The 13,724-nt window shown below is 39.7% G+C and overlaps 1 protein-coding gene across 1 annotated transcript; it reads left to right on the top strand.

Annotated features, from left to right (window-relative positions):
• The first annotated feature begins 8,257 nt into the window (after nucleotides 1-8,257).
• Nucleotides 8,258-9,739, top strand: HOXD1 (homeobox D1). Its single transcript, XM_026697251.2, has 2 exons — nucleotides 8,258-8,798; nucleotides 9,308-9,739. The coding sequence occupies exons 1-2, from the start codon at nucleotides 8,258-8,260 to the stop codon at nucleotides 9,631-9,633; spliced, it is 867 nt and encodes a 288-aa protein (XP_026553036.1). The 3' UTR covers nucleotides 9,634-9,739.
• The last annotated feature ends 3,985 nt before the right edge of the window (nucleotides 9,740-13,724 follow it).

The raw sequence follows: 13,724 nt of genomic DNA, 5'->3' as shown, positions 1-13,724 counted from the left end.
TGGCTCCTTTTGCAGTGCCTCAGAAATGATGCCATAAGAGTTGTATTGCTCGAGATGGACTCATTCCGGAGTGACAGGTTTACAAGTACTGAATGCTAGTATACATAGACGGCAGTGGTTATCACAAGTGCTAGCTGTCTACTTTCTGGGCTGCCTTGGTGCTACTACAGGTAATTCTCAACTTATGACCATTTGTTTAGTGACTGTTTAAAGTTAAGATGATGCTGAAAGAAGCAACTCACAACCTGTGCCAGCACTTACAATCATTGCAGTGTCCTCTTGGTCCCGCAAGTGTGATTTGGGTGCTTGGCAATCGTCCTGCATTTATGCTGGTTGCAGCATCCCACAGTCATGTGGTTGCCATTTGCAACCTTCCCAGTCAGTTTCTGATAAGTGAAGTCAATGGAGAAGCTGACAGGGAAGGTTGCAAATTGTGGTGACATGATGTCTTCCGTAATGACTGTAATGATTCCCTTAACAACCATGGCAAAAAAGGCTATAAAATTGGGCGCAGTCACATGATGCCTCATTTAATGACTCCACTGTTTTATGACAAATTTTCCAATCCTTATTGTGATTGTAAGTCAAGGACTTGAAGCTACCACCCTCTCTCCGGTCAGGTCTTTTATGGCCCTCATTTTCTTGCAATACCCAGATTGATGCAGGTGTTTGGACTGACTGTGGATGATCACAGCAGCTGTTCAGAGAAGCAATGGGGTTACCACGAGGAAGTAGGAAGGACATCAAGGTGGGGCCCAGAACTAGGCTAAAGAGTAGGACTTTTTTTTTTTTTTTTTGCACAAATGGCAACATTGACCATGGGAAGTCTTCCAGGAGGTTGATATTCCTCTGAGAAAACAAAAGGACTTCAGTTTCCAGGGAGGCCCTGATCAATCTGGCAGCCAAATGAGCAGCAGCTGTGGAAGCACAGAGCCTCCTGGCAGGATAGGAGCAGGTAAATTGAAGCTATACAGGCCGCTAACCTCCCTCATGTATCATCAAATGTTTGCATAGAGGTAGGCATATTCATTTTCCAAATGAAAACATTGGTCTCCTGTTGATCTCTTTGATCCACCATAGTGACCAGCTGAGCTCAAGATGAAGGCCTTTTTAAAGCTATGTCATCCACAAACTCTAGGGCTAGGCAACCTATTTTAGCACTGTGTTGCCGTGTGGGTGAACCCCAAGTGTCAAATGGTGTCCAACTGCTAGTGCAAACCCTCTCTCTTTAAGGTTAGTGAAGAGGGAACTTCCAATAAGCATGACTTTTTACCATAGAGAAGGCTGTTACTATAACAGCCAGTTTGGTGAAATGGTGAAGAAGCTGGGCTAGAAACCAGGAGGTGGTGAGTTCTAGTCCTCCCTTAGACAATAAAAACCAGGTGGGTGACTAAGGTCCAGTCATTTTCTCAGTCCAATCTATCTCACAGGGCTGTCATTGTGAGGAAAGTAGGAAGTGTGAGTATTAGATGTGGTTCTCCACCTTGATTTATAGTCTGTATAAAAAAGATGGGATAAAAACATAATAATAAAATTCTCGAACAACTTTTCAGCATTTAAAATAGGACCAAAGCCAAGTTCAGAACTTGCCTTTTTCATAACAAAGTGAGTTTCCTGGGCAAAAATAAAGATTTGCATATTACTTTGTATGATATTAGAATAAAGCATATTTGTGTTGTTTTATTAATGATAGTACAGTATGTAATTTTATTATAACTAGGAAATAGGAAAGAAATCACATAAGTTGGATAACGACTCTTAAAATGTTGCTCAAAATGTATTTACATGCTGTAACAAAAAATATTAGAAAGTGTTGAATATCTTGAGGATTAGCAGTTTATATCATCAGATGCAAACTGCACTTGGTTAGGATAATAAATTAATAATTTCCTTATGATCCCCACCATAAGATAATCAGTTACCTCAGATTAGCTTATGGTAGGAATCATAAGCAAATCATTAGTTGTATCAAGGAAATTCAATTAGAAGATTTCTGCTTATCAAAATACTTTGGTATATTATCCATCCTAACTTGTGTGGGTGATAAGGAGACAGCCATCATTTGCTTTTCTTTGGGCAATAACTTATTTTGGACTGGACTGGCATAATGGTCATTAAAATATTCCTCTTCCAATATCACAGAGGCATCCTTAAGTTTTTTGGCCAGAGTAAACTGGATCAATCTATAATTACTTTTGATAAAAAAAAACTGATAGTCCCTCTGCAAAGGAGCAACTCAACGTGGAAACCAGTGGTTTCTGAACTAGTTAGTATATTTCAACTTCTGAAGACCACTGAGAAATCACTCAAGAAATGAAAACAAAATCTAATTCAGATGTATGAAAAGTTAATCGAGAAGATGGGATTCTTGCTGAAGGCATTCAATTATATAAAGCCAAATTTAAAAGACTTTTGTTAGCAACTTATCATAAAGGTACTGTTTCTTGCATTTCTTAGACTTTGGGATCCTATAGTTCAACCCACAGGATTGTATGTGGGATTACATGGACACATTTGTTTCATTTGAGAATAGCACTCCACTGATTAAGTGTAAAGGTGAGTTCTAGTTAATCTTAAAAATTTTAACAGAAGATATTATATGTATATGAATTACAGTATATGAACTGTGGCGCTATTTATGCTGTCTGAGCTTAGTTATTTGGTTGCAGATGTTTCATTGCCAACCAAGTAACATCATTAGATAATATTATCTAGCTGGGGAATGAAATTTCTGCAAGTAAACAAAACATCTTCAAGCAAACCATCAAGTTCAGACAACAATAAGAAAACTATAGCCTCTCTCAGTAACCCCTACTATTTTTCTGTATATCCGCACCAAATGTTAGTCAAAGAACTACAGATAGAATTACAGTGTGATCGTACTATTTTGTTCTATATTCAGTATGGATCTCATCCCTGTAGGGAAGATGATTATTAAACCAAACCAAAATTTCAGCATCAGTTTTCATAAAATATATTACATAACAGAAAGAATTAAAAACAGTCTTTCTATCCATTTGTTATTACCTCATTGCACTGCACATGAGGAACAAATGTGGATAGCTGTCTCATACAATGTTTCACTGGTTTTAAATGTGTTTCTCCCACTTTTTATGTCTCTGGAATTCTTTCCTATGCAATCTTGAAGATTTCAAACTCCATCCACCCCCATTCTGGAAACGTTCATGCTATAATTTTTCATCATCAGGTATCTTCCAAGCACCTTGTTCTGCTACACTGACTATTTTTGCAACTGGATGTACAAGCCTTGCCCTTCCATTAAGCATAGCATTATGGCTGTCCCAGGCAGGAGATGCTGTGTGATAGTGGTGTTAAGGAACGAGAAGGCAGAAGACATTCCCTATTTTTGTTCTCCTATTAGTTGTCATATCTGCAAACCTCAGTCTGATAAAGGATAAATGCTCTTCTGTTGCTAGCAGTCACCTGCAGTTTGGTCAGTTTGCGTAGACATGTCTTTTGGTACTTACCTAGAGTACCAAATGTCTTGTAAAAACTTGAGATCATGAAATGATGACTCAGTGCGCTGTTGTTCCATTTGTTCCTACCACTGCAGTTCATGTGTTTACTTTTCTAACCTGGCAATATTTGTTGGGAATGCAGATGCCTCTTGTACTACCATTTAGCCCCTCCCATTATTAGTTCCAGTTTGAATTGTGACAGTTCTTCCCATCAAACCATATTGAATATGCAAAAAAGTTTCTCTTTTTTTCTCTACCAAAGTGTTGCTTTACAGCTGAAGAGCAAGTATAACAAATGGCAACCCCCTCTTCAGGAATCAGGGTTTGCCATTTGCCACCCAATTTGTATTTACTTTTTGGTTCCTTTAAAATCTTCAAGGTCCATTTCTTCAGCACCAAAGTATCTGAACTTCCTGTATTATGAAAAAAGAAATACAGATTTTTTTTTAGCCTTGTAGAATTTGGTACGATCTTATAAAAACAGTTTCATGCATATTTTCAGTTTAAAATTTAAATATATGCAAAACCCATTCAAAGTACATGAGATTCAGCTTTATAACTATATGCATATATTTATATATTCATATTCAATACAACAAATTTCCCACAATTAAAACTTGGGGGGAAAATCACACACATTGCTATAACATGTAAAATTGTATTAAAAGAATCAAAGCCCAACATCTTTGTCTTTTTTGAGTATATCAATTTTCTACTTAAAAGGTGTCTGAGTTGAATGAGGATCTCATTAGTAGTTTCCATAAAGAATACATACAGCTCTAATAAAAAGACAATTAGGTATCCTGTTTATCACCATAGCCTACTGTTTTATCTTCCATTTATTTTGTTAAAGTTCCATGTTTTACTGTAAACTCAGCATATGGTGTTGAGAGAACTACCATTTATATGGTTTAATATTAGCTATATCACTCTAGGATCTAATCTTAGGAATTACTTTCCATGCACATATTTCCCCCCAGGATAATTGTTAACAGAAGATAATGGCAGAAAGCCAGGGTGGGAAAGCAGGCCTTCCAAGAACACTGTTAGCCTCTATTTCTTTTTTTTTTTTCTTAAAAAGAATTGAAATGGGAGAAGAGAAAGTGGCTTAGTTGGAAAATTCATGGAAATTATGGATCAGTACTTGTTTTTCTATACATCCGCTGTACAGTATAGTTATTGGGGGCAGAATGGGGAACAGGCACCAGTGAACTAGTATAGTACTAGATTACTTCTATGTAGATTTGTGGGGAGCAACAGGAACAATTGCAGTTTTAGCTTGTAAGTAAGAAATAATGCAATAATGGAACTAGACAGGCCAAGCAAGCATGCATGAAAGGGAGATCCCTTGGTTTTCGGGACACGTCTTAGATTTTTGGTACAATTCAATAGAGTTTAGATTTTACTATCCAATATTTGATTAAATCACTCTTTAAAAACTGCAGCAGAATGCAGTTTCTCCCTCCTGCTTTTCTCTACTAATCAGACAGAACAGTGGTCACATTCTCCGCTATTGCAGGTTGTTTGCAGAAACAATAGAAAAGGTGAGAATTTCCGGGAATATAAAAGGGAAGGGATTATAGGAGGGGGATTCCATGATGGAACAAACAACTCCTATTTCAATGTTCTCTGTCTTTTTTTCTCAGTGTTTTTGTGACACTTTGAAGTAAAGCCTTTGAAAAAGAGAACACCAGGTACTTTTATGACAGTTCTACCTGAAATGGATATCTCTGAGAATGGGGCTCTCTGAGACAAGCTTCTTCAGTAAGATAAATCTGGGAAGAATGGTTGAAAGGTATAACTTGCCATGTTCATCTCTAGGCATACATATTAAGTAATGCTGGAAAATATTGATAGTTACTTGAGTCCTCTGAAGGAGTTTTTCTCAACTCGGTGCTTCAGCTTCCACATTTTCCCCAGCACTGGCTGCTGAAATTCTAATCAAGCTGCTCAAATAAATACATTATATACAATCAGATTGCAACAAAGTTGAAATGAGCAATTAGCATCTATAAATTCTAGAAATTAATCAGTGGTTATTCCATTGTAGGACTTTGTTGCTGACTATCTGATACTGTATTTCCTCCCCACTCCAAGACTTCAATAGGTTTGTTTCAAGGAACTAACCCTTAAAATAGCAGTTTTGAGAAAGTTTTCAAGAATTTAATAGTGAAACTCTGTATTATCTAATCCTACGCTCAACATATGAGAAATAATAACGAAGAGGCTTTAGGGATTTTTGGTATATGTTATTAGTTATCTTTAATATTGAAAAACAAGCCTCAAACAAGACACGGGGAACTATTTTGGAACTAAGTTTAAGCTGTGACTGTTTGCTAAAATGAATGGCTGGTAATTCTAAATACAAATTATTACAGACCCATCTTGAATTGAACAGATCCCCAAAGTGAATTTTTGAAGTTCAGAACTGTTTTGGAATGTGTATTGTGGTCTATAAGTTCACATCTTTGGATGATTACTTGTGAATTACTTTAGAAAGGTTATGACTTAATATGCCAACATGGGAAATTTTTCTGCTATTGAAGGAAAATATATCCCCCCTCAAAGTGGAGACAGAGGTTTGAGACTTTAGTTTTTAAAAAAGTACCACTTGTGTGCCTTCTTTCTGTTTTTCTACTATGCCAACTGAAAGCAGTCATTAAGCAACAAGACTGTTATTATTATTACCAAGGGAAACAACGAAACCCATTATCATCATGAGGCCTCACATTCACTGGCAAGGAAGACTCACAGAGCACTTACAAGCTGGCCAAGGACCATTAATAGCTACTACTCAGTATAGTAGCATGCATTGTTGATACCATCCTGATCTGTATTGGCTTCCGGATGCTTTTTAGTCCAGATCAGAGAAAGCCCACATGGAGCAAGAGATGAAATGCTTCTTAGATCATAAAGACAAAGCTAAAATATTGCACAGACTCATCCTTTTGGACAATGGTGAGTAAATTCTGCTGAAAGCTAATAGTGCAGCTCTTCCTAAAGATGCCAAAGATCTAAATGTAAAAGAAGGGCAGCCTTTCCGTCCAGTATCAAAATTAGTTCAAGGTATGAAACTGCCAAAAGTAGAGCATCAAATGCCCCACCCCGCCATAGTAGAGATACAAGGCTAGTCATGAGATTCTAATTCTCAGGGAGAAAACCCATCGGCGCCTCTTTTCTTCTGATTAAAGGAATGATTGGATGTAGACTTTGAGTATAGCCATTAAGCAGAATGAGACGTAGGTATTTATTTCAATGACTTTACTGGAAGTATGATAATTTGGACCCACATCAATATTAAAAAATTAACCATTACAAATTTGTTGCCTTTTCATCATATTCAAACGGCTGCTTGACTTTTGTTTCTTTATGCTCAAAGATACCTCTCCATTGCCAGGATTGCACAGAGATTCTTAATTTCCATCATGTTTCAGCCCACAGAATCCACCCCTTTCATAGCAAAGGTTAGAAGAGTTTAGGTTTGGAAGACCACATGGGAAGGAAAGGACAGTTGCCATCAAAAAGTCAGTATGCCTTAGACTGTCTCATGCAATAGGTCACACACAAAAAAGTGAGTATCTTGGGCAACTGGGATGCATTGTGAGATTTATTTTACTGAAAATGAAGCAGGAAAAGTTATACCTTGGTTTAAGAAGAACTGGTTAAAAATCAGATACACTTTTTTAAAAAACAAGACCAGAAATAATTAGCATTAGCAGCTAAGTGCTTTATAGTTCAATCCTCTGCAATGTTAAGTACTCCCAGTAAATCATTTGCTGATTGACAGAACTCTACCCAGAATTGCAGTCTCTCAATGCAACAAATAAATAGCCTTTGTCAAATCCCAGTATTGAGACAATGAATACTTGCACAGTGAAAAACAAAACAAAACATTGTTCATCTCTCCTCAAAAGGGAAGTTACTTCTGTAAAAACCCCTGAAATTGGGGACATTTCTGCCTATCTCTAGCCATCCTGTACAAAGTCTAATTCCCAGGTACTTTGCAGCTTAGAACCTTGCTTGGGAATTCCAAACTGGAGGAGAAGAGAGGATGATTCATGGAAAGGGCGGCTTGACTTGATCCTCACCTTCCAGCCCCTGCCTTCACTGGCCCACTACTGATACCAACCTTCCTGAACACCGACCCTATCAGGAATAATCTCCCCTGACCTGTTAGCGAGGATCTCGTGATTAGAAACTCTCCTCTGCCTAGAAGCCATTTGGAAATTGTAAGAGGTAAATACTTGTTTGTTTGTGTCCCCCCCCCCCCACCTGTCTCTATCCGGCATGAAAGCGGGGAAAACGGGCTTTGCTTTTGAGGGCTCTAACTCACCGTTTACGTCAGAGTCTTTCCTCTCCCTCGCTTCCCCTCCGTCTCCGGGTTCCAGGTAGGACGGGCAGGCTCCGCTTGGCCCCTGCCTCAGCCCTTTCTTTCCCTTGGCCAAAGTTGGAAGTGCTGAAGAGCCAAGCCGGGCCAAGCAGCAACCCCAGGTCGCGCGCCAAGGCTCCCGAGGCCCTTATTGGCCGGCGGACAAACACGTGCCAGTCCTGCTGGCTCTATATTAGGACAATAGTTGCCTCACGGCCGACTTTCCTGGGGGCTGAAGGGAGGGGGAGGAAGAGGAGGAGGGGCAGCAGCAGCAGCAGCAGCAGGCGCGGGTGCGGGTAAGGGAGCAGGTAGAGAGCGAGAAAGGGAGGGCAGAGACGGGTGCCGCGGCCCCTTCGCGCTCCTGCCGCCGCGGTGCCTTCTCGACGTGCCTTCCTCGGGGTCGGGAAGGATGAACTCTTTCCTGGAGTACCTGTCGCGGGGCGGGGACAGCTTGAGTTTAGCCGGGAAGTTTAGCAGCGCAGAGCCCGGCAGCGTGGCTTTGAGGCCGCCCTGCGCCCTGTCAGCCGGCGGGGACGGCGCTTACCCGGGTCCCACCGCGGGAAGCTTGCCGGACTTCTCCAAGCGCTTGGCGCCTCACCACCAGGCGCCCCGGCTCCAGCCTCAACAGCTGCCGCCCTGCGCGCTTACCTCGCACGTTTTCCCCTCGGCCGACTTCAACCTGCTCCGTCCCGAGGCGCCCTACGGGGCTCCGGAGGAGAGCGCTCCGCTGCATTACGCCACGTCCATTTTCCCGGGCGGCGGCGGCGGCGGCGGCAGCGGCGGCGCCTACCTGCAAATGGATTATACCGCGCTCGCCGAGACCTTTCAGCCTTGCCCTAAGGGTGCGCTGCTGCGGCCGCCGCCCCCGGATCTCTGCCCCAAGGCCAGCGGCCAAGCGGCGGCCAGCACTTTCGAGTGGATGAAAGTCAAGAGGAACGCGCCCCCGAAAAGTAAGTGCGGGGCTTCGTCGGCGCGTGCCCGGTTTGGGTGGGTGGGTGGGTGGGTGTTGGTCTTGAAAAAACGGCAAGGGTCCTCGGCTCCTTCGAGGCCCGAATTGCTGCTGCTGCTGCTAATGCGAAGTTGTCCAGATGCGAATACTTTGTAGCTTTCTCATTGCGCAATTGCCCCACCGAAGTTTTTTTTTGGTTTTTGTTTTTAAAAGTATTTAGTGCCTTGTGCCTGTTTCCGCCACGAAAGTCATTAGAATAGTCACTTTCAAAGGCTGGAAACTCTCTTAAGATGGGCTGGATTTAATATATTTCATTCGTTTCCATCCTCTGATCTAATCCAGATGGAAACATAGCGGGCTTCCTCCAAGGACTCCATAAATGCGTAACTTTGAATTAGAGAGAAATGGGAGAAAAGTCCCCCCCCCCAATGTAATCCTGATGGTCTAATCCGAGGAATTTGCATATTTTATGACTTTCCATAACAGTCCAATCTTTTCAACCCTTTTCAGGTAAACCCGCAGCTTGTGGGTCTTCCAGTCTTCCTAGCATGGTGAGAACCAATTTCAGCACTAAGCAACTGACCGAACTGGAGAAAGAGTTCCATTTCAATAAGTACCTCACCAGAGCCCGGCGTGTGGAAATAGCAAAGTCTCTGGGCCTCAATGACACTCAAGTGAAAATCTGGTTCCAAAATCGGAGGATGAAGCAGAAGAAAAGAGAAAGGGAAGGAATAGTGCTTCCTGGAGTACCTACTCAACTCTCTCCTTCAGTATCCAGCCCCAGACATTCAGGGATGTGCTCTATGGCCCCTTCCCCTACCAAAAGCTCACCTTAATACTGTGGCATTATGATCACACTGAGAATTATTTGATACAGATGCATGATACTGAAAAGACTCAGAAACTTCAAAAGCAAAATCAGACAGCTCTGTAATGTGTGAAGTCATGCAAAATTGAATTCAAGGTACAAAAGAAGACAATAATTGCACTAAGTTTTACATTGACCATAGAAAAGTCCATTGTATAGAATGAAAACCTGCTGCTTTACACAGAACTGATTCAAGGCACAAAAGGCAAATGATATGTTTACAATTTATTTATATGTATTTTCAGGGAAAGCTGCTTTCAGCTTCTATATGCTGCTAAACTTTGTTGCGGGCCTGGCTGAATTTATTTACAGGCTGTTATTACATTTGTTTACTTAAAAGGAAACCCCTTAAGACTGATGTGGGGGATTCTACAAATAAAACCAAAGAGAGGAATAACTCATGGATGGAATCTATTCTGCACTGATTTTAAATCTATTTCAATCCAACCAACCTGTGGGTTTTAGTTAGAATATTGAATATTAATTTGAACAGGTTCCACTAGGACTTTTCCATAGTCCTTCTTTGAGGTATGTGTGTGGAAACACAATCATTTGCAGGACAGTTATCAGAGGATATTTTGATTCCTTTTTGTTTCTGGGAATCAAGCAGTGATTCTTGTTAACAAAGATTCTTGTCAGAAAGTTCTGGCAATAGACTGATTTAAAATATGTTGTTTTAAAAGTTGGGTGAGGGAGAGAGAGAAACAAATGGGTTTAGATTATTATTATTATTTATTGCACTGATATATACCAAGATAAAATGTAGTAGTTTAACACAGTTCCAAAGCAAAGGACGCCCTGCTTTTTTTTTTTAAATGGCTTCATTACCTTATTCTTTTCTGGTTATGAATTAACTAGCTTCAGTTTTCTTCCCAAATAGGTTCTTTAAAAATACACAGGCATGCATATAAACAGCATAGCCCAATGACCAGTCTACACAGGGTATGTTTTTAAAGTTCCATTTTAATTTTGAACAGCAGAAACTATTCATAGTAGTCGTGTTCATAGTTGAACATTGAATTGTAATTCTGAGAGAATTTCCATTGCACTGGGAATAACAAGCACTGGTAAAGGAATAAAGGCAATTTCCTCAGAAAATAATGTTAATGAAAATTCCAGATTCATAAAGTAATTGTCAACCAGAGTCAGAGTAAAGTCTTTCTGGTTTCAGTTATGGACAACTGTCCACAACTGTCCATAACTCTTTATCAAATTTCTGAAAGTCCCCTTTTCTGACAAAATTTTTACTTTTTTAGTAAACCCTTGAAATTCTTATTCTGAGAAAAAATTAACTATTAAGTATGAATATGGTGAGAGAAATATCTGGCAGTTAAATCAAATGTCCCATGTTCATTATTTGAGGGAAGGAGAACGGAGATGATAGGGAAGTGAAGAAAGCCCTATGTCTCAGGAAATTCATGTCAATAGAGAGTTGCCCTTTACTCTTGTATGAACCACTTAAGATGAACATTATGATTTTAATAGAAGTACAATTTATGAATAAACTTTGAGATATGTTTACATTCTGTTGCCATTAAGTCTGTGTCAATCTTGGTTTTTAATTTCATGCTAATCATCCACTTGAAAAAGAGAGAGCCCTCTGAGGCTTTTGATATTTCAAAAGGTCTCCAGGCTCCCATTCCAGAGTTCTTCTGAGGAACATGATGTGTTGCTAGAAGAGAGCTTACAGCTGCAATCAAAGAAGAAAAACAAGTTATAACAGCCTGACCCAGAATTCATGTAAGGAAGCCCTTGGGCACTGAAGCTAATTAAACCCATTACCAAATAGTCCAAATAAATAATAACTCAAAGACTTAACTGGAACAGAACTGAATCTGTTAAGCAAACTGGAATTGTCATTAACTTGTGAATAGAAATGAATTGATCAAGGATTAGAGTGCTAATTTTTTTTGTTGAAGACTTACATCATAAGTCATATCAGATTGCTGAAATATATCTGAACTCTTCCTGGCCTGTAATATCATGGGTATAATCAGGTCAATAACTTTGTGGCTTCACTTAAACAGTTATACTTTCCAGAGCAGAAACTGAGAGCTATTTTTTCCCAGGGAAAAAACAGTCTTTGATAGTCTTAAAAATGTCTATAAGTGTTAGACACAGTGGATTGTTTATTCTACTGTGTTTGGAAAAGTTTTGTATTATCTGATTATTTCCATTTTTTTTTACTTTACACTTATGCAGTATGATTCTAGGTTTATATAGAAGTCTGCCTCAGTGTGTTCATGAACTGTGCTACCAATTTGGACTGCAATTCTGTATACTAGAGAGTAAGATCTTTGGTCTCTAGCGAGACTTATTTCTGTAACCATGCATCGTTTCTTTGATCAAACAGGAATGTCAATACAGGACTTTTTAAAGTCTCTTTGCTTTCTTATTTCCTCCATTGACCCTTTCCAATAAAATCTACTTGATGTTTTAGACCATTAGAAGACATCAGCAAGACAATGCTCTGTTTGAATAAAAGTGTCAAAAGAAATGTGGTAGTGAGTGTTTTATTAATGTGAAGCTTGGAAGGAGGTTTCCATCACATAGGGAGATGTGATACACATGATGCTGGTTTCATTCCATGATAGGTCTTAAAGGCAGAAGACTGGGTCAAAAAGAGTTCATGTAAGGAAAGAGTGGGAGGCTTTTGAGTATACATATACATACTATATTTTTACACATACATAAACACACACACACACTTTATTGAAGTTCTACAAAATATAAAATATAAGGGAAAAAAGCTGTTGTTCAAGCACCTGAGAGGCATTTCTAAGCATGTCATAAAAAGCACACTGCAATCCTTTGCATAGTTCCTTGGGAGTAAATCTAACCTAATTAGATTAACTTATTCTAGATACTTTGAAGTGGTTAAGAAAAGGAAAGGTCTCATGACATCATAAAAGCAATTTATTTGAGCATACATTTTTGTGGTTTGCAGCTCACATATTCAGATATAAAGTAAAGGGAGAAGTAAGTAGGGAGGGAAGGAAGGAATGAAAATAGTTAACTGGATCCTTTGAAGTGAGTGTTTTTAGTGAAATCTTATATTGCTTAGCTTGAGGGCCCTTTTATAACTGATTTTTTTGTCTTTTAGTTTATTGGTACTCACCCTATAGATAAGTCAAAAGAATTTAGTGACTGAAATAGACATTTAGGATAATTTATCACCCTAACACCCTGCTCATCTTCTGGAGAGTTTTACAGTATGTTTGAATTGGTCCTGTTAGATTTGAAGAGTTAAGTTAATTTTTATACAAATGATAAGCCACCATGCTAAAATTTTCAATTGCACTAAGCTTAAATTGGGAAAAATATCATAGATTGATATTACATGTGAACTTAAGTTCTGAACACTCACATAAGTATATGAAACTCAGTAAAGATTCAAACAGTGATAGCCCTAGACAGTTAGATACAGGGTGGCACATTTGCTTATAATAATATGGAAGTATTTAAGACAGTGGTTCTCAACCTGTGGTCCACAGACCCAGTGGCGGATTAAGGCTCACTGGTGCCCTAAGCACTGACAAATCTTGGTGCCTCCCTCCTTGGTACATACTGTACAAACAAAGCCAAGCTTAGGCTACATAAAAGTTTTTGTGGTGCCCCCTTTGGGCCTGGTGCCCTAAGCACGTGCTTAGTCTGCTAATTATTAATACATCACTGCATGGACCCCTGGGGGCGGGGGGGCGGGGTGAGGGCTTGCCGTCATCACAAGGGATCTGCAAAGGCTTGAAGAAATGCTATGATTTAAATTTTGAGTTGGGAGGCCCATGGCCATGGTCCATGGCCACAAAAGCTATTTAAAGAGGGTCCATGGTGAAGGAAAGGTTGAGAGCCAGTGCTTTAAGGTATTCCTATACACATTTCCTTAGCAGGATTATCTTCTGAGTAAAAATGCATATAATTATATTAAATATTACTCTCTCTTTGACCTATTGACTAAAGTTATTACAATGGTGCTGAACAAGGAGCTCATGGCTAGGTCTTGTGGCAGTGATCTTGTGGACATGTGATTGTAATTTAGATGCCAGTGAGTACCATTTTTGA

This window comes from Pseudonaja textilis, chromosome 1 (genome assembly GCF_049901715.1).
Source record: "Pseudonaja textilis isolate UNSWEBS1 chromosome 1, rPseTex1.2, whole genome shotgun sequence".
Classification (NCBI taxonomy): domain Eukaryota; kingdom Metazoa; phylum Chordata; class Lepidosauria; order Squamata; family Elapidae; genus Pseudonaja; species Pseudonaja textilis.
Note: the sequence above shows the minus strand (reverse complement) of the source record. Positions and strands in the feature narration are given on the sequence as shown.